This window comes from Acromyrmex echinatior, chromosome 3, assembly GCF_024713525.1.
Source record: "Acromyrmex echinatior isolate Ae372 chromosome 3, ASM2471352v2, whole genome shotgun sequence".
Lineage (NCBI taxonomy): Eukaryota > Metazoa > Arthropoda > Insecta > Hymenoptera > Formicidae > Acromyrmex > Acromyrmex echinatior.
The window spans coordinates 22,170,399-22,190,492 of record NC_141854.1 but is presented as its reverse complement, the minus strand read 5'-3'; the positions used below and the strand labels follow the sequence as shown (position 1 = coordinate 22,190,492).

The following is a 20,094-nucleotide window of genomic DNA, read 5'->3' as shown; positions in this document are numbered from 1 at the left end:
CCTAGCAGAAATTACACGTGATAGAGAAGCTCATAACGTATCATAGAGTATTGCACATTTAACAATTTGTTGAAATTAGTTTCATTATAAACTGTAAAATATGTATAATGGCACAATTTACACGGTAGTATACATATAATGCACGGGCACATTTAATGTCCAAGATGGAACCACATAATATAATCATTTATTCCTCACCGTTTTCACAAAATATAAATGTAAGTACATCTTTCTATTAAGTAGCTCCCTAAATTTTTAATATGATATTTTGCTAATTATTTTATAGAATAATAATACGATTATTGTGTACAGAATAATTATATTACTATGATGCTAGAATATTTGCTTTTTATAATAATATTAAAATTATATTATTTTAAATAACCTTTGATCAGCAATTCAATGTAATGTTATAATATTTATTTATAATATCTGTTAATTGATTATTTCCAGGATACCATAATAAAATCTACGCAAGCTGCATCTGAGATTAAACCCACATTACAGCATGCATATATCAACAAACTCAATCGTAAATTAAAATCCATGGGAAAAAATACAGCAATCAGTTCAGAAAAGAAGTTGAGCAAACCTTCATGGATATATCCATATTCTGTTGGATGGAAAAAATACACTCAACGCTTAAAAATGCCTCAGAAACTACTTCAGCAGCAAGAAAAAATTCTAAATGAAAAAATTATGTCACCGACATTCCATCTCATGAATAATCAAAATAAAAATGTAGATTTATCTGATCCTGATATGGAAATCATCAAGATTACAACAGTTGTCGAAGCCATTCGACAGAAACGACAAAATAGTGCGCAAATGTTAAAAGCAGCAAAAAGTATTCAGAAAATAATTGGGAACAAACGTTCAAAACGTTCGTCTTACAAATCGGGAAATAATTCGCAGGATGTTCAACGGGAAAAAACTATCATTTCAAATAAAAAATCTCGTCATCCAAATCCCAATTATCGAAAACAACGAAAAAGAACTCTTTCAACGAAAAAACCGCAACGAAACAAAAATACAACTGATCTTAAAACAGCGAATAATGTAGGGATACCAAGTACTGTGTTTTACAAACGTATTTGGGAATACATTAACGGTACTCGTCCTCATACCGATATTATCAGTGGTTACAATTCCTTAGAAAATAATTCAGATAATTCAACATGCACTGATAAAGACCGAATTACAACCTCGCAATCACAGGAAGATAAGTCACAAGTAACGAATGCCAACATTAAACCAGAACGTGATTTTTATAAACGCATCTGGGATATAATCAACGCAACTCAATCAATCAGAAACGAAAAGGCTCGTTCTAAACGAAATGCGAGTATTCCGGAAAGTAATGCGGCTTCATTTCCGTGCATCAAAGAAGAAACGGTCAATTACAAAGAAGATAAACAGGTACAAGCGACGAATGATAAAATACTCAATATTACGGATATAAATGTGCCAGAAATATCTGATTCTGGTCCTTATATATCGGGCTTTTGGAACATTGCAAATAAAATCCAATGGCAACCTAACCAAATTCCAGTTGTGGACCTAGCAAAATTAAATAATAATCCGATTTTATCATCACTTGTACCCAGCGCATCTGAAGTAGACGATTTGAATAAATTTCCCGATAAAGTTGAAAGTGTTGATTATTCGTCTTTAGATAATTCGACGGAATACACCAATGAAATGCGTAATTCATCACAGGAAATTATTTCCGAACCAGGCCCGCCATATTCTTCTGAAGAGAGTTTCACTACATCATCATTCTTGCCAACCGAGAGTGCTGTCGAGAAACCCTTGCAAGAAAAGGATCAAGTGGAACGCGTGAAAAATTCGACAGGCACAATTTCGAATTATGATCCTTCAAATATACCCTATGTAGAAGTACCAGATTACTCCGATCAACAGGAGAAGAGTTTAGATAAAAACAATCAGAGTACAACTCCAGTGAGATACAACGAATATGATGATAGCGATTACGATTATATTCCTAAACAGCTTCACGACGCTGATGATTTCTCTTCAAAATCCCCAAGTGCTAAGATTAAGGTAATACAGACTGAAAGTGATGGACTGGAAACCTCATTGAACGCAAATAACTCGCGTCCAAGTTGTACGGAAAATAAAGATTCTGCTGAATGCATTGACAATTACGATGTCGAAGACACCAAGTTGCGCAATAATACCGAGAATGTTACCGACGACATTCATCATTCCGCAGAAGAGGAAAATGAAAATTCAGATTTCGTTGACTTTGATGAATATAAAAAACCGATCAATTGGGACGAGTTCCTTAAAAACGATCCTATATTGGAAAGCATACGAGCTATCTTTAGCAAGAAATACGATCATAAGGAATATCCTGATAGCACCGAAACATCTGAAGAGGATTCCGTCGAAACGGATCCAAAAGAACAATCGTATAATTATTTCACGAAGAACGATGATTTCCATGATGACACTTTTAATGATAAAGACAAGACAAAAGACGAAACTGATTCTTACGAGAAAAAAGAAGCAAAAGAAAGTGAAATAGTCGATAAGGATCATTATCCTTATGATGATAAAGATTTCTTTAAACATATTTTCGGAAAGGATGACAGCGATAAAGAATCGGAATATAATTATAAGGAAAATCCTGATCGTACCAAGAACTCTAAAGAAATCGAAACATATACTACAGATCCAGAAGAACATAACGAAGATTCTGATAGTACTGAGAAATTTGAAGAGACCAAGACGTATGCCACAGATCCAAAAGAACAATCGCAAGATTATTTCGTGAAGAACGAAGATCATCACGATGATCATAATTCATCAATTGCTTCCGACGATACAGATGAAGTAAACAGTAAAGAAGAAGACACTGATTCCTATGCTAAGAAAGAAGAGAAACAGAGCGAAGAAATTGATAAAGATCCTCATCCTTACTATGACAAAGATTTCTTTAAGAATATTTTCGAAAAAGACAACGATAAAGAATCATCTGATACAGTTGACGCGGAAAAAGAATTTTTGTCTCGTTACTTTACAAAGGATGTTTTACACCAATTGCAAGACAACTCGACAGCCGAAGAAGACAGACAAAAGGAGGAATCAAGAAACAGAGAAGATATTCATAAAACGTTGTCGAAAATTTTAGAAAAGAAGGATCGTTTCTCGAGATTAGATGAAAATCTCAATAAAATGATTGAAAAAGGTGAAGCAATACCGATTAAATATAACAACTTTTGGAGTTTGGAATACGAATCGCCTCGTAAAAGAAACAAAGACAATGAACAAGAAACAGAAGCTTCAAAAGAAGAAGCTTAAGACATTAATTTTTAAGCTAAAACTTTAAATAATAATTAACAAGATACCTAATATTTTTGGCCAAGGCTGTATATAAATTACATTAAATCATGTTAAACTTATATTCTTGTTATTACATGTTTGTCGTTGAATAGAATAAACAATTAATTATAATAATGTTATTATAATTAAACTACAATAATTGCTACATGACAGTATCTAATTTACTATTACCTGTAATAAATATTATACATTATTGTGATGCATTATGAAAAATAAGTAATACATTCCGTAATAATACTTTCAATTTGTGTTTTAATTTAAATAAATTAAAAATATAAAAATAAGTAACATAATAATATAAAAATGCAACAATATTATAAGTATACCTAAAAAAAATGTAAAGGTATACAGTATTTATTCGAATAAAAACTACAATAAAAAAAATTAATGTAAAAAATAATTTGAAAAGGTAAAATAAAAAGATAAAATAAGAAAATTAGTTTATAATACATACGATACCTCCTAAAGAAATTCTATAGCATATGTCACAAAATTTTATATTAGAATCACGATGGATCATATAAGTTATAAATAAAAATGTATGTAGAGCAACACAAAATATATCACATTTAACAGTACTTTTAAATGCAAAAGCTAATAGTAACATATAGAAACATGCATTTCTTCCATAAAAACGCATAAGACATTACAGTTGAGTGCAGGAAATTAAAGAGATCAAATTAAAGGAAGATAAGCAGCGGGGGTTTCCCTAGTGCGAGGGTTGAATCCGGCGTTTGCGGATATATAAGACCGGCGAAGACCATTCAGTGTCATTCGTTGGTTTTATATATCCGCAACAATTCCAACAGTTTCACCTTCTCAAGCTGCCGTACTGATCAGGTAAAGGTTTGAAAATCATATTCTTAAGTATCGTTTATTTTTTAAAAATTTATCTCTTCTTTTTCGCACGAGTGATAAGAAAATGCTTTTTGTCAAAATCTATCAATCCGTTTTTCACATGCTAAAGAGATCCGCGTCGGTCGATTGGTTGCTCCAATCAGTCAATATTATTGTTCGCGTAACGTACATTAACGATATCAAACGCTGTCCACGCGATCCTTGGTCTTGAATCCTCAAGTGCTTCCTGGTAAGAAAGAGAGGGGGAGAGAGAGAGAGAGAGAGAGAGAGAGAGAGAGAGAGAGAGAGAGAGAGAGAGATCAAGAGAGAGGGAGGCTGACAACATCACGGAAAGCCAAGATACCTTCCATCCATATTTATTATGTTTATGCGTTCACAATGTGGCCGTTAAGGCGAACGCGGAAGCACGATGAAGAGATTCCGGTTATAAATGACCGTATATATTAAAAAGTGGCGACGACACGCTGCTCTCTCGAGACACGAGACATGAAGAAAAAACTGGTGAGGAACCTTCGGTGGCGTCACGATGACGTATTGCAGCAGACAGCACGTCTGCACATTGTTTCCGTGTGATTAAAGGAATAATTGCGCCATAACACTGTCTGATCAACGCAGGATTTTCACATGCCGACGATACGCGGCCTCACGAGAGTCTCACGGTCTCTAGTCTAAAACATATCGCACATCGTGTATAATATTAATACGCATGCTTAATAGGTTTTTTATTCTTTTATCAGCTAAGAAGAAAAAAGAACGAGAGAGAGAGAGAGAGAGAGAGAGAGAGAGAGAGAGAAATTATTAACACCCGAGTTATCCCTGAAAGTTTATCGACTACGGTCATCTCCCTCTCTGTCCTTCCTTCCGAACACTAATTGCAAACTGGAAATGCAAAACGGTGTATGAATGGAGAAGAGAACGTTTTTCGCATCTTTGAATACACTCTTCGAAATATTTTTCTTAGTAAAGTAAATGCAAATGGGCAATAACGGATAGAAAACTCCCCAACTTCTACTCTCGTTCTTCCGCCTTTCGCCGAAGCTTCCTTGATCGATGAGTTATTTTTCCTTTGATCTTTACAAGCCTTAATCAAATTACAGCATTTCAAAAAGAATTGGAGATAAAATAGATACTTTATTGTTTCCCTAAGGCCAAGAAGAAGAGATAATGTGAAGTATTAGTGAGAGAGAGGGGGAGAGAGAAAGTAATAGATTAGCATTTAATATATATTAGATTTGTTTTATCATATCTCTCGAAAACACTATATACGGAATTCGCAGCAGTAATACATGATTTAAATCATTAACTAAAGATCTTTCAATCATATTATTAATTATCAAATCTTAGATTATAGATCAGATTTTAAATTAAAGATTATTAATTTAGCTGATATAAGACAGATCGAATAGAGCTTGTTCATAATATAGTTTTAATATCCCATCGTATAAATGTTGTAAGACATTACTTATATTCAGACAGTTACTTTCTCTTCTATTAGTTGACTCTGTGTAACACTGACATATTTTTATATCTGTACAAGTTTTCATATAATATAAGCAATTTTACATAATCTAATGCAAATTTAAAGAACGATATTTCTACAGGATGTAAAAATTTGTTTATCTATTATAAATCAAATAAATCTTGGAAGCTTATCTCTTTAGCTGTGAGACATGTCATATTATTAATATCAACAAAATATTTAATATTAACAACAATTGGAATATATCATGCAGATTAGATTTACTATTTCCATATTAATATTGAATATTTCCATATTAATTTCCACAAAATAATAATGTCACAATAAATAATAATGTCTCTGTCAGAAGCCTTAATCGCCTTATTCACTGAAAATTGTATTCGCTTTTATTGCCGATATATCAATAATTCCAGCTAAATGTATATTCAATGTTTAATTATTAATCCTTTCACAGTTAAAGAGGTAACGCTTACATTTATTGCAGTCATGCCAAGCTTATCAAACCGAATAATGGTACTGCTTATCATGGTTTTCGCCATTCTCTGCTTTACGGTATCTACTAATGCCGAACGAAATATTGGTAAGTAAATGTCAATGTTACGATTACGTCACCGTATAAAAATCGTTGCCGAAATACCATATATATCACTTTAGTCTGTACAAACTGGCTCTGTACAGGTGTTTGCATACGAAACTGCGCGCAATGCAGAAAGATGTTCGGCGTGTATTTCATGGGACAGAAATGCGCGGACTTCTGCATGAAGTATAAGGGAAAGCTCATTCCAGATTGCGAGGACGAGTACTCCATTCGTCCTTTTCTTCAAGTAGCAGAGTATGATTATTAATCCTCGGAATCGATAGGAACTCCTCGCTTTCTCCAGTATTTTTATCTTCGCGTTATAATATTAAGCTGCGCAAATTGTATACCATAGGAATGCGAATTTTGACGTAAATTATTTTAATTTATATTATTTTTAGCATATATTAGAATAGATATATCATAACCGATAATACGTGTGCAGATTTACAATCTTCATCACAAAAGTTGTGAAGGCATGCTACTGTGATCGAATATAATTCGAAAGTATGAAAATATTAATGATTTTAAAATAAACAAGATATTTTTTAAAATTTTGAACAGATTTTTCAACATTGCAAACTACTAAAATTGATAATCGATATGTTTCTATAAATATATCAATTAATTAATTTTAAATATTTAATCCATTATCATAAAACATATTGAATATTGTTAAAATTTTAAGCTTTTAATTTTATAAATCTTTTACTATTGTAATATATTTGTTTTTCTCATTTTTAAACAATTGTTATGGTATTATAAAGTAAATGAAGTATTTACTTTATAAAAGAGCATTTAATCGAAACATTTTATAAAGTTTGCACAATTATGTTATATAATACACAATAGTCTTGCATATTTTATTACTATTACTTAGAAACATCATAAATTAACTTAAAAATCTAAAAATTGATACATTGAGCTTTATAAGCTTTATAAGAGATATTTTTATCAATGTATATATTTATAAATCTCAGCTGGATTAATGCACATTAACAGCTGCTGTGCAATTAAAGAAACATAACACATTACAGCTAACGAAATCCAGCATGTATTTTACCAAATAATGTGCGTCCAACAAAATCCGGATATTAAATAAAGATATTTATATTAGATATGAATATATTTTGCTTCAAACATCAGATTTAGTACGTAAAATACATCGCTACATGATTTAATGTCTCAAAAATATATTCAAATTAAAAAAATTGGTTGGCAATTTTGCTTGGAAAGTTGTGCGGAAAATTAAATGATGAAATCATGAGTGATAATTAGAAAATTTATATAACGATCATCGGTAATGTTAAAATAGCATACGTTTATAGGCTCAAATTTAGTCAAATCTCACACAGTATAGTTCTCTGAGAAATTCTGAGAAGTGCTGAGAATGTCTTCAGGATGTAAGTCCTCAGGGCACATATTATGAAATTATGTGAAATGGATTCCAATCGGAATTATTCCATTTTCTCTATAAAACATAATAATTGAATAATTCTGATTGGAATTCGTTTCAAATAATTCTATAATACATACCCGGGACGTCCTTCGGATATTTGGAGAACTATGTTGTGTTGATTAATATATAATTTAATGTAAATTATATTAATCAAAATTATCGTGAGATAATTGCGCTATTATTTAACAAACTTGACAGAAACATAAAAAAATAAGTACGAAAAATTATGTACGAATTGATATCACATTGATGTCATAATATAAGAAATTATATGATTTATACTCGTAGAAGCATAGATTTACCTTTTGCACAGCATGCTTATTCAAACCTAAAAAATTCTTTTATAACTGCGAGAACTTCGAGAACATTATCTTTGATACAAAGTAACAAGAATGCAAGAAATATAACGTATATAGTTGATTATAGAATAACATACCTGAGTGACAACAATCATGTATGAATACGCTTTCGTTACGCTATTTCGACGAACAAACAATAGCTGACAGCATGAAATATGTATATTTCACACGAGTCTCGATCTATTCTAGGTGTGCAGAGTATTGTAGAAGCGAATCGTCGAAACCGAAATCGAGGCGACAGCAGAGCGGTAATGTTTAATTCGTTTCGAGAAACATTCGAAAGTTTAACATTGGTGATAACTTTTCGCACGCGAGATTTCTTTTAGACCGAAACGATTCTCTTTTAGGTAACGATCGCGGAAAATACAGGATCATACAGGATAATTTGAACACAACTCCGCCATCTTTACGTTACATTTCCCGCGAGGCGCGAGTGGCGCTACTTGTCGAGAACGACGCGAATCGCAATTTGAAATCAACGAAGAAGGAAGCGACATTCGATTATCGAAGTATCGAAAATGTTCGAGACTGCAAACGAAGTAGGTAGTATTTACGCCCAGTTGCGCCAACCTAAAGGAGCATTAAGCCTGTTCTACAATGTACTTTTCATTTCCTGTTTTTTGCCTTTTGTTATTCTTTACATCTTGTCTTTTTCTTATCTGGTTTTTTGTTTTATATCACTCGAGATAACAGTTAACGAACTTCGAAAGAAACAAGAAATACATAGCAAAAAATACAATTGATAAAACGATTGCAAAGGAGAAAAAAGCAAAAGTAAAAAGAAACAAAGAACACTTTGTAGAATAGACTTTAAAGCCGTAAACCGTGTGAAATTAACCAATCATAACTGATTATTTTTCAATTGTGATTTCATATTTAATTGTGATTAGGCAATTCGGCATACGATTACCATATCAATATAAATGCTTCTTTACTTTAACTTTAAACGAAGCTTAAAACCATCTCTTTTTCGGCTTTAAAGAGAAAAAGTGAGAGTTTTAATTCTCGCTTAAAGTCAAAATAACATTGCGCAATCGGGCTTTAAATATTTATTGTCATAAATAAATTGGGATATTTTAATTTATGCACAAATATGTACGAGTGCGTACATGTATGAACAACAAATCATATTCATTAAAAAAATGACCGAATTCCGTTTTGAGTCATAATGATTAAAAAAGTTTGAGATATTTCAGTAAATGGGAAATAGTCGAGATTATCGCAAAAAGAATTGGCGTAATTAATTAATTAACAATATATAAAGATAAAGACACATATATACCTGGCGATATTTCAGCTTCAATTGAGAAAGTCAAGCATCTCGCTTTACTTTAGTTCTCTCTTCAATTTTTCCGTTGATCTTCGTACGCACAGAAGCGGATCGCTGGTACATATCGAAATCACAACAATAATATAATAAACAGAATGACATTATGACATCGTTCGACGCTCTGTAGAAAATATTTACGATAACTTTTCGCATATATAACGATAACAATCAAATAGAAATCATAGAGCGATCGAAGTGCGATGCTGCGATCACCGCGACACGTTTCATAACTGATAACAAAATCTAAAGAAATGCTTCAATTCTCGAAATCTTGACTCATCTGTAATAGTAGCTTACCAATGTAGCGTTTACTTCACGTAGTAATTTAAAATTAAAATAACATTCAAATATTTTAATATATGTTAGAATGTATATGTTAGAATAGATAAAAGTAATGAATAATTTTATACTAATTCGTTTATATACATGTATCTTCAATATTGAAAATATTTTATTTATATCGCGCTATTTCATAATAATTATTAGTAATAGATTAAAGATTTTGATATATTTTTTTGAATAGACTTATAAAAATAATCGAAGTAAATTAATTACACTAATCCATTTTATATTTGTTCGACAGAAAATTTCAAAATTTTATACGTTACTTTATCACTTATATTAAATATTGTAAGTGTTTAAATTATTTATATTTTGAATTATATTTATTAGACAATATCATAAAGTAACAGACTGAAGGTAAAAACAGAAAAAAAAACATATATATATATATATATATACATATATATATATATATATATATATATATGTATATATATATGTATATATATATATATATATATATATGTTTTTTTATGTATATGTTTATGTATATGTATGTATGTATATATATATGTATATATATATATGTAATATATATATATATATTAGGTGTTGGAATTAATTCGTAGCGTTTTACAAGTGATGGGAAGTACTTTCATTAATGTATTTTTTAATGCTCATGTGAAATAAATAACATTCTTTCATTAAAAAACGCTACGAATTAATTCCAACACCTAATATATAAAATCAATCTAATCATTCAAATCGTCTTGTGGTCAACAAAACTAAATTTACATTTAATAGTTGTAACAATTTTATAATAATTTACTTTTTGTTATATGTATAAGAAATACGGAATAAGTAAGGATATCGATAAAAACATTTTATTATTGATCAAGAGAACATGTAAAAGAGATAATAATACTTCTTGAACACCATATTGTATCAATATTTGTGATGAAAATCGTGCACCTGCACGTACAAAAATTGATGTAATTATCGTATGTGTGACATGAAATTATTATAAAATTACTAATTATAAAAAAAAACATAATTATATGAAAATGAAGACAAGGCTTCACAAACATGTTTAATTGAAAGAATATAAATAAAAATATGTGTACCTATACCTCAATAAAAGTGTTTTTTTTTTTCATTGCAAATCCAGCTTATTTAAAATCGCCAAAATATTCATTATTGCGGTGTAGATGGAGTCACATAACATTCTGGTATTACTGATAGAGTTTGCTTCGACTCTAGCTGTTGCACCTAACAAAAGTATAACAATGACAAGATTAAAATGTGAATGATTTTCCGAATTATTTTATCTTTTAAATAATGAAATAACTATTTAAATTCTTACACGCTGCCGCAGAGTTTTCTCATTTATAGCAGCCTTTGTCAACAATTGTTTTACTTTATTTAAAAGTTCAGATTTGTGAATCAATTGTTGTTTTAAGATTCGGAAATCTCCATTATCATCTTCCTTATGAGCACTTTCTAACATAGTTACTCTTTGTTCAGCTAATCGTAAATCTGCTTCTAAACTTATCACACGTTTCTGAGATTCTTCATATTGTCTTTGGAATAGGGTGTTTCCTTCAATAATATTTGTTTTTCCCTATATTTAATAACATATATAATATAAAAAAAAGAAAGATAATATATAATATCAAAGAAGGGATTGTACAATTTACTTTATTAACTAGAAGATGAGTTTTCTTGGAATTAAATTTCAATCTTTTATTTTCTGCCTGAAGTTTCTCGATAATTCGCTTCAATGTGAATATTGTTTTTTCCATTTCAAAGATAGATTTTTTGTTTGATTCTGGCAGTTCTTTTTCTGATGATCTAGGAGTGGAATCAGAAGATTTTTCTGCTTTTAACAATTGGATATATCTGCAATAATAATAATACAATAATATTAACTGTTTATTTCAATCTATTTTCACAACATATAAAAATAAACAATATGAACATACTTTTCTAAATGTTCGACTTTTTCTCGCAATCCCGGAGTATCTGAATTCGCTCTTTTTAACTCAAGTCGTAACTCAAAGTTTTCACTTTCTAACTTAAGATTCATTTTTTCAAGAACATCTTTAGTCATTTCTAGCTTTTCAAGCTGACTAATTACATTTGAATTACCCTATAAAATAGCATTGAATAAAACATGATGAAAATCGTGCATTCACAGTAAAAATAAAGCATAATGAAAATGCTAACCTGAGAAACTGCCTCCAAAGCTGTATTATGCCGTTTTAATTCTGCTATTTCTAACATCAAATGTTCATTGCTTTCTTTTTCTAGGCGATCAGTTAATTCTTTAACACGTTCTCTCAATATTCGACATTCTTTCTCCAATTGTTCTTCCACTGTGTTATACTGAATATTTGAAATGAGTCTTCCTGATGCAGTATCGCTTTCAACTTTGAGTTTACTTCTCAAATGCCATTTTTCTCGTTCCATACACGAAACAACAGATCGCAGCTTTTCATAATTTGCAAGCAATTTTTCATATTCATCAGTCTTTTCTTTAAGCTTTTCCTTTAATTTTTCTGCCGTTTGCTGCCATTTTTTCTGTTTCTCCCACAATAAAAGTTCTTCTGCGGTCTAAAAGAGGAATGTATTAAATACTATATAACATAAAATAGCAGTATTTAATAATAATAATGTACCTTAGCCCTTTTAGCTTCTTGTGCCAAATTTTCACGATCTAATTGAGTTTTTGTTTTATGCAACTCTTCTTCTAAAGTTGTTACTTTGCGCTCAAGCTGCATTTCACGTTGCGATGTCTTCTTCTCCTGAGCTTTTATTGCCATGTATCTGGAATAATCATAAAATATTCTTAATACATAAAAACATGAAAAAAGTAAATAAAAATATGTGCTTAAAAATTGATACATAGATTTACCTGCGACTAAGTTGCTGCTTCAAATCAGTTATTTCGTTCTTATATATTTTTTCTTTTTCCATTAAAGATTGAAGTTGTCGACGTAAAACGTCCATTTGATTTTGTTGTATTTGATCGCGCTGATTATTGTGCATGGATTCGTGTATCTTCATATCGCCTCGAGTATGAATCATCACTTGATGAGATCGATTTGCAGATTCTATTAGTTCAACTTCATTCTACGCAATAGATAAATAGATTGAATAATGCAACAGATAAATCTATTAAATAAATTTAATAGACTAAAATATAATTTTAATAAATTAACAAAACAGTAGTTAATAAATCTGAAAAATTACTTGTAATTGTTGACAAACAAGAGTTAACTCATGTATTTTGTCATCTTTGTCTTGTAACTCTTTCATCAGGGAGATATTTCCTTTTGTGAGTAACATGCGATTCTCAGATAATTGTTGTCTAAGTACATCAGCCTCAGAATGCCATTTATTTAATTCATCGCGGTAGCTCTCTAATTCATTTTTATGTTGTTGCTCTAATCTATAAAACATAAATTATCTTTGTGTCATTCAAAGAGCTAGTTCTCATGTAAATTTATTATTTTATTAATCGTTTATCATCATTTGAAATTAAATTATAAATTTAATCAAATTAAAAAAAAAACAATATTTTACATTGTTATCAAACAAACCTTTCTCTCATACAATCCATATGTTTCAGCCTTTCTTCTGCTAATCGATGCCAACGCTCACTCAGTTCTTTGCTAATATTTAATTCTGCTTCGAAAGTGGATACTTTCTCATGCAGCCTCGCAATTTCCTCTTCTTGTACAACACTGCTTCTTGCTGTAGTTTCATCAAACGTCGATGGTTTTTCAAAAACATTTTTTATAGTTATGACCGAATCTTCACTTTTTTGGATTTTACCTTGCATAGCTAATATATGATCATGTAAATTCTTAATCTCTTCCTGAAAACGACTTGCTGCCCGACTATGCTCATCCCTGTCTTCTTTTAATAAATTTTGATATCTTAAAATAGTTTCTTCTTTTTGATTAATTAATTTCTGTAAACTATTTATCGTCGACTTTAAAGCACAATCAGTACTTGCAACTCGAGGTTGAGTCATTAACTCGTCAAGTACATTTTGTTTTTGAGCAAGGTGTGAATCTTTTTCCTCAATTGCTTTATTCAAAGTATCTAGTTTTGCTTGATACTGCGAATCTTTTTCCGTAATCACTTTATTCAGAGCATCTACTTTTGATTTGTACTCGGATAATTGTGATTCACACTTGACAAGCATTGCGGAGTGTTCCGATGCAAGTTTCAATGCTTGATCCAACTGTTCGTTAAGCATTGAGCTTGGATTACTTTCTTCTGTATTATTTCCCACTTCTCGGAATGTTTTTTCTGTAGTTTCACTTGATTTAATAAGTTCACTTGATTTAATAGGTTCTTGAATATCTTGAAAAATTACGGTTTTCTTATTGGTTTCCTTATTGATTTCCTTATTGGTTTCCTTATTGGTTTCCTTATCAGTTTCCTTAGCGGTTTCGTCTACTTTTTTATTTAAGCAGCAAATGTAAGGATCTGTTTGAACACTAACTACTTGAGTTTCTATCGTTACTTGAATAGATTTTGTCTCAAAATTTGGTATAGTAATTCGAGTTTGATGTTCCTGTTGTGGACACCAAGCTCTCTGAATGTTTAACATATCCTGTTCCATGCTATTTATTACTGACTCGTATTCGTTGAATTTACTATTAGCAATTTGAAGTTCATACTCCAAATGAGTTATTCTTCTTTTATATTTAAAATCCTAAATAAAAGAATAGAAAATTTTGTTAGAGAAAAAAATCTAAAAATTTGATCTGAAGCAATATTAATATTAAAATTTATTTTATTATCAAATAAAATATAAATTTAACTAGAGTTAAGTATGATTAAAATGCATTATAAAAGCTTAGAAATTAGCATGATTAAAATGCATTATAAAAGCTTAGAAATTAGCATTAGAAATTAGAAGATGTTTTAAATATGCAGAATATATTAATTGCTGCAATAAACTCAATGTCGTTTTAACAATTTATTTTTATGAAATTTTTTCCATTAACTCATAAAGATTTTCAGACTTACACTTAAAGTTTGCTGTGAAGTTTCGGCATAATGCTCCATTATGTTTTGAACACTGCCAGCACCAATTTGTTGCTCTAACATATCTTTCAGACGTTCTACAATCGCAAGACGAGCAGATAGATATTGTTGTTCGTATTGAATATCTTCATGACATTTTTTTGCGTTTTGTAGTTCTGCATCAATATTTTGACGGTCTATTTTTAACTTTGCAGCCAATGTAATTACTTTTTCTAAGGTACTTATAGAAGTTGATCCTGCGTATTGACATTGTAAAAAATATATAATATCTATATAATACCTGTAACATGTATAATACATATATAACACCATAATATATTCTTATATACAAAAAATGTTTAAAAGTAATTTCTGATTTTACTTGCAACGATTATCACATTGTTTCCGATAATCTTGTACGTAACTATGCATTTCCTCGTATTTTTGTTTTAAATTATTAAACTCTTCTTGTGCACAAGATAACTCATTCTGCAGTCGTGTTTTCTGTGTAGATAGTTCCATTTCTGATATCTTCTTACTCGTAAGCTCAAAATCAAGTCTTGAGATAGTGGCTTTATCTTCACTCACTGCTTGCAAATCTAATATTTGATGTCTAAGACTATCTAATTCCAGTGTTTGTAGCGAATTCAGTGAATATTGTAAACGAGCTTCTTCTTCAGAAATATGTAGCATTTTTTTCAGATTTTTATTCTCTATAAAAAGTTGCTTCTTTTCATTTTGCAATTCCTGTATATGGTTATCATCTGTTTGTACCGTTTCTTGCAGCGTTATCTTTTTGGACAATGTCTTGTGTATTTCAATCAATCTCTCTTGCAATTCAGAATTAGAAATAGAAAGTTGTTTAACATTATCTTCGTACTTTGTTAATTGCGTTTGTGATATTTCGAGTAATCTAGCCATTTGATCAGCTCGCTGCCTTTCAATTAATTCCTTGGTTTCTATCTCTTTCAATCTTTGTTGTAAATAATCATCACTCTCGTAATCTGTTTTGCGCGAATCCTCAATTAATTGCCTTTTCTCCTGTCTTATTGCCTCTATTTCTGTTTTCAAAGATAATATTTCGTTAGAATTAGGAGATACCATAACAGTTTCTAACAAAGCATGATGGCGTATATTCAATTCCTCATATTTTTCTTTCAATTCGTTATGCACTATTGCACTCACAGAATTATACAAATTACTCTGCAAGAGCGAAATTTCTGATAGCAACGTTTTACTGTATTTATTTGCCTCAGTAAGCGTTTTATTAAAATCACTCTCTTTTTTAATTGTTTCTTTTTGATATTCATATAATCTATTAGTTTCCTTGTTAAGCAACTGTTGAAGACTAGCATTTTTCCTGTTCATTACTATTATTTCGTTAGCAGTATTCGCGTATTCTGTCGTTTTTGCCGCAAAGGCTTTCTGAGCTTCGTCATCTCCATCTTCAATAATCTGCCAATTTTTCTTATAAATTTCTAATTGCTTTTTAAGACCATCTATCTCATCTGTCAACTCATTATTTTCTTGAATTAATAAATCTTTCTGTTTCCCCCATTCCTCTGTTTCATTTTTATATGCCATTTGTAAAACTTTCATTTCTGTAAGATACATTGTTATCACTTCATCTTCGCCATGTTTCTCATATAATTTTTCAAAATCTATATCTTTATTTACTGCTAAATCTTGCAAAATATTATCCTTCCTTTGCAATTCTTTTCTGTAAATCACATAATAATACTTTATAAATTATAATAAAGATAAAGAATATATTTATATTTGTAATTATATCATTGTTTATAATAGAAAATATAATAGTATTACTTTGATAACAAATTCGAAAAATACCTCAGCGTTTTAAGTTGTGATCTTAATTCAGCATTACTACCCTGTACAACATTAAGATGTTCTTGCAATCTCATAGCTGGATGATACCAACCAGCTAAATGCCTAACATCTAAAGCTTCTAATAATCGTTCCAATGTACTGGATTGTATTTCCACTTCACTCTTACCTAAAACGAGAAATGCAGTGAGATATAGGTTTTTAGGGCACTATTAAAAAAATACAAGAATAGCAATGTACCTACTCAAATCAAATAGAAAAATTAAATTTTTAAATAAGTTTAGCAGATTTTATTTATATTTCATATTAAATAAAAAATAAAAAACTAAGCAGAAGAAAATACAGTGTCAGAAATGGAAATGTGTGCAATACTAAAGTACCGTTAAAGTTAGCGAAAATTCACCATCTTGATTGCGTATACTGTCCATAATCTCATGCATGCCCGTTCTAAGTGCCTCATTTTCTTCTATAAGTATCTGAATATTCTGATTAACTTCAGAAATATCTATTTTGGAAGATATTTTCATATTTTCTGATTCCATTAATTTAGTCGAATGTAAAAACTGATTACTGGAATTATCTAAATTGTTTGAAATATCTAATTTCTCAGACTTACTCAATTTATATTTTAACATTCTTATCTACAAAAAGTAAAAATTTATAACAGGAACTCTTCTAGTATATATAATTATAAATTATCTTAAACAGACATATATTTTATACAAGTTCTATAAGTTAATTTTTTCATAAATAATCTTACATCTGATTTTAATTCTAAATTTTCCTCTATAAGATTTTTATTTTGCTGAATAAGCTCTTCCATTTTCTTTGATTCCTCTTTACGTTTCGTTACAACATTTTTAATCGATATTGATTCATCCTCTGGAATTCCTAATTTTTCTCTGTTATGATATGAAAAAATGGTGTTATACTTATTTCCTTTTTTAGACATAAGGAATATAAATTAATACTTTAGAAAATTTTACCTAAGAGTTAAGATCTCCATTTCTTGATATGAATTTAACATCTCCAATTTATTAATAACATTGGCTAAATCTTCAATATGTTCATTCTTATGATCAATTTTAATTTTTAATTCTTTAATTTCGTTTAATGCTTTAGCTAAAGCCTGATTTCCATCTTCATATTTTTTTAATGTAGATAATACTTCGCATAACTACATAAAAAATAAAAATTTATCATTTAACATATTATTTAGCAAATAAGTATGTACAGTATTTAATAAAATTATTGCCATGTTTATTATATATTTATTAATATGATTTTATTAATTACTTGATTCTCAAATAATTATGAAATATTTAATACTAAAAAATTATAAAAACTATAATTTAAAAAATTTTCATATTTCCAATTTTTTCAGAAAAAAATTAACTCTTAAACAAGAAATTTATAGCTTGAAAAAATAAAGAGTGGCAATAACTCTTTATACAGTTAATTATTTTATAAATTTTTATAAATTAAATATGCAAAAATAAATGTCTGACTTTACTACTCTGTGACGTAGCATCATCCTGTGTTTGTGACAATACGTTTTCTAAGTTAGAAATCTTTTCGTTTGCAATTTGTATTTTTTTCAACAAATTTTTTTGTTCTTTCCGTTTATCACTTTTTACAGACCTGTAAAATTAATTAATAATTTTCAAAAACAATTAGAAACATATTACAAATAGGACAAATATAAAAGACTACATACCCATGTGTTTCTCCTTTTAATTTTTCTATAAGTGCAGCACTCTCATTTATTTCAACGACTGCTTCAGAAAGTTTAGTTTGCAATTCAGCTATAATCGCGTCCCTACGAACTATTTCGTCATTTAGCTGAACAATCTGTGTTTTATTTTCTTCTTTTACCGACGTTATCGACTGCATTAAAGAATGTGATAAGCTTTCCTTCAAACGTGTTATCTCCATATCTTTCTCATCTAATACATCCTTATAACATAAATCATATAAATTCATATACATATTTTCTAAAAATATTCCAAATTCTTTTATAAGCATTATACCAAATTTATTTAATACCTTCCATTCAGATATTCTAGCATCAATGGCTACACCAAATTCATCCAGCAATTTGTCTCTATCTACTTGTTGTACTGTTAATTCTTCAATTTGAATAACTAAAGCTGCATTTTCTTGCTCCAACTTCAATATCTTTTCTGTAATGATGACATTTATATATTTATCAAAACATCAAATTCATAAAAAAATATAGATATATTATTCATATATAAAAACCTTTATATTCCACAATTTTTATTTGTGCTAAACGAAGTTCTTCAGTCACTTCGTTCATTTTTTCTGTTGCATCTTCCATCTCATCTTTCAATGTTGTTAGTTGCTCCTTAAGACTCTCATTCTCTTTATCCAAATTCTAAAAAACGATACAAAGAAAATATATTATTATTATTATATATATTATTGTATGTACTTTATTATATACACTTACCTCTAATTCAGCCATAAGTGTCTTAACTTTTTCACTTTTGCCTTGTGTATCTGAATGTTTCTTTAAATCTGTATCCTATATACAAAATTAGACCATTATATAAAATATAAAATAGAACACTTAATGATATACTGTAAGTAAAAAAAAACTTACTCTAATAAAACCATCATTTTCTTGTTTTACTGCAGTCGTACCACGATCTGTTAAGATAATTATCATGTAACTAATACTTGAAAATAAAAAGTGTATATATATTATCAATAAAAATAACTTTATTTCATCAATAAAAATTATTTTAATTTTTGGAATCTTATTAAAATAATTTAAAAAAAAAAATATATATATATATATATATATATACAAAGTTGTGATAATGTTACCTTTGATCTTTCGTTTGGCAGTCTCTGGACGTAATGAAGCTATCATTTCTTTTAATTCGCCACACTCAATAAGCAAAGCTTCGACCTAATATTAATAGAATTATTTTATACTTAAAATATTAACGAGAAAAATTTATTTTTGTAAGTAAGCTTTTTTTGAATGAAAATAAATATTAAGTTATTAAGTATCATCATACAGAAAGCATATTTATAACGATATAGTATATCAATAATTTAACATGAATACATAATAAGAAATCATTTCCGTACTTGATTATCTTTATAAGTCAACATTTCTTGTGATAGTCTCACAAGTGTCCGCAAACCATGTATATCAGCGATCTCGTCCACGTCACATCGGACCACAGCGGGAAAAAGATCCTCGATTTCTTCGTCTGTTAAAGACGAAGCATTTACGGATAATAACCGATCCCAGTCGGTGCGAACCATTTTTTCGCGATATAGTAATCAAGCAATGAATCATGCAACCCTCATCTGCATACTATCTCGGACATTTTCCTTCGATTTGACATACTACAGTAAACAGTTTACAAACATTACCATGATGGAAGCAGAGAAAAATCTGAGAGAGGACATGACGGCCCAAAATCTGTAACCGTAAAATGTTGTCGCGTAGTA

The 20,094-nt window shown here is 29.6% G+C and overlaps 3 protein-coding genes across 6 annotated transcripts; 2 read left to right on the top strand and 1 right to left on the bottom strand.

Annotated features, from left to right (window-relative positions):
• The first annotated feature begins 9 nt into the window (after positions 1-9).
• Positions 10-3,717, top strand: LOC147910356 (uncharacterized). Its single transcript, XM_087404463.1, has one exon. It carries the CDS (start codon positions 547-549, stop codon positions 3,325-3,327), a length of 2,781 nt encoding a protein of 926 aa, XP_087260589.1. The 5' UTR covers positions 10-546; the 3' UTR covers positions 3,328-3,717.
• Positions 3,718-4,112: 395 nt separating this feature from the next.
• Eh (Eclosion hormone) lies at positions 4,113-10,116 on the top strand. 2 transcript variants are annotated; one of them, XM_011051531.2, is made up of 3 exons: positions 4,113-4,209; positions 6,192-6,287; positions 6,386-10,115. In XM_011051531.2, exons 2-3 carry the CDS (start codon positions 6,194-6,196, stop codon positions 6,550-6,552), a joined length of 261 nt encoding a protein of 86 aa, XP_011049833.1. In that variant the 5' UTR covers positions 4,113-4,209; positions 6,192-6,193; the 3' UTR covers positions 6,553-10,115. The 2 variants fall into 2 exon arrangements, with proteins under 2 accessions (XP_011049833.1, XP_087260591.1); XM_087404465.1 differs by lacking the exon at positions 4,113-4,209 and adding an exon at positions 4,438-4,728 and having other exon boundaries at positions 6,386-10,116.
• Positions 10,117-10,582: 466 nt separating this feature from the next.
• Cep290 (Centrosomal protein 290kDa) lies at positions 10,583-20,071 on the bottom strand. 3 transcript variants are annotated; one of them, XM_011051528.2, is made up of 23 exons: positions 19,726-20,071; positions 19,456-19,540; positions 19,229-19,275; positions 19,076-19,150; positions 18,865-19,000; positions 18,649-18,785; positions 18,320-18,558; positions 18,111-18,243; positions 17,589-17,779; positions 17,363-17,504; positions 17,006-17,243; positions 16,606-16,771; positions 15,140-16,477; positions 14,761-15,058; positions 13,317-14,443; positions 12,967-13,165; positions 12,629-12,846; positions 12,393-12,540; positions 11,941-12,327; positions 11,697-11,863; positions 11,412-11,613; positions 11,078-11,335; positions 10,583-10,983 (listed from the first exon to the last, which is right to left on the bottom strand). In XM_011051528.2, exons 1-23 carry the CDS (start codon positions 19,903-19,905, stop codon positions 10,909-10,911), a joined length of 6,186 nt encoding a protein of 2,061 aa, XP_011049830.1. In that variant the 5' UTR covers positions 19,906-20,071; the 3' UTR covers positions 10,583-10,908. The 3 variants fall into 3 exon arrangements, with proteins under 3 accessions (XP_011049830.1, XP_087260943.1, XP_087260942.1); XM_087404816.1 differs by lacking the exon at positions 10,583-10,983 and having other exon boundaries at positions 11,124-11,313; XM_087404817.1 differs by lacking the exons at positions 18,649-18,785; positions 18,865-19,000; positions 19,076-19,150; ... (1 more) ...; positions 19,456-19,540; positions 19,726-20,071 and having other exon boundaries at positions 18,116-18,243; positions 18,320-18,457.
• Between the last annotated feature and the right edge of the window lie 23 nt (positions 20,072-20,094).

Bases quoted from the DNA above. Each gene is read 5' to 3' on its own strand.
- LOC147910356 (XM_087404463.1), top strand. From the start codon at position 547: ATGGGAAAAAATACAGCAATCAGTTCAGAAAAGAAGTTGAGCAAACCT.
- Eh (XM_087404465.1), top strand. From the start codon at position 6,194: ATGCCAAGCTTATCAAACCGAATAATGGTACTGCTTATCATGGTTTTC. The intron at 6,288-6,385 runs GTAAGTAAATGT...GGCTCTGTACAG, and splicing joins TAATGCCGAACGAAATATTG to GTGTTTGCATACGAAACTGC.
- Cep290 (XM_011051528.2), bottom strand. From the start codon at position 19,905: ATGGTTCGCACCGACTGGGATCGGTTATTATCCGTAAATGCTTCGTCT. The intron at 11,864-11,940 runs GTTAGCATTTTC...GCTATTTTATAG, and splicing joins CTTTGGAGGCAGTTTCTCAG to GGTAATTCAAATGTAATTAG. The intron at 10,984-11,077 runs GTAAGAATTTAA...TACTTTTGTTAG, and splicing joins AGAAAACTCTGCGGCAGCGT to GTGCAACAGCTAGAGTCGAA.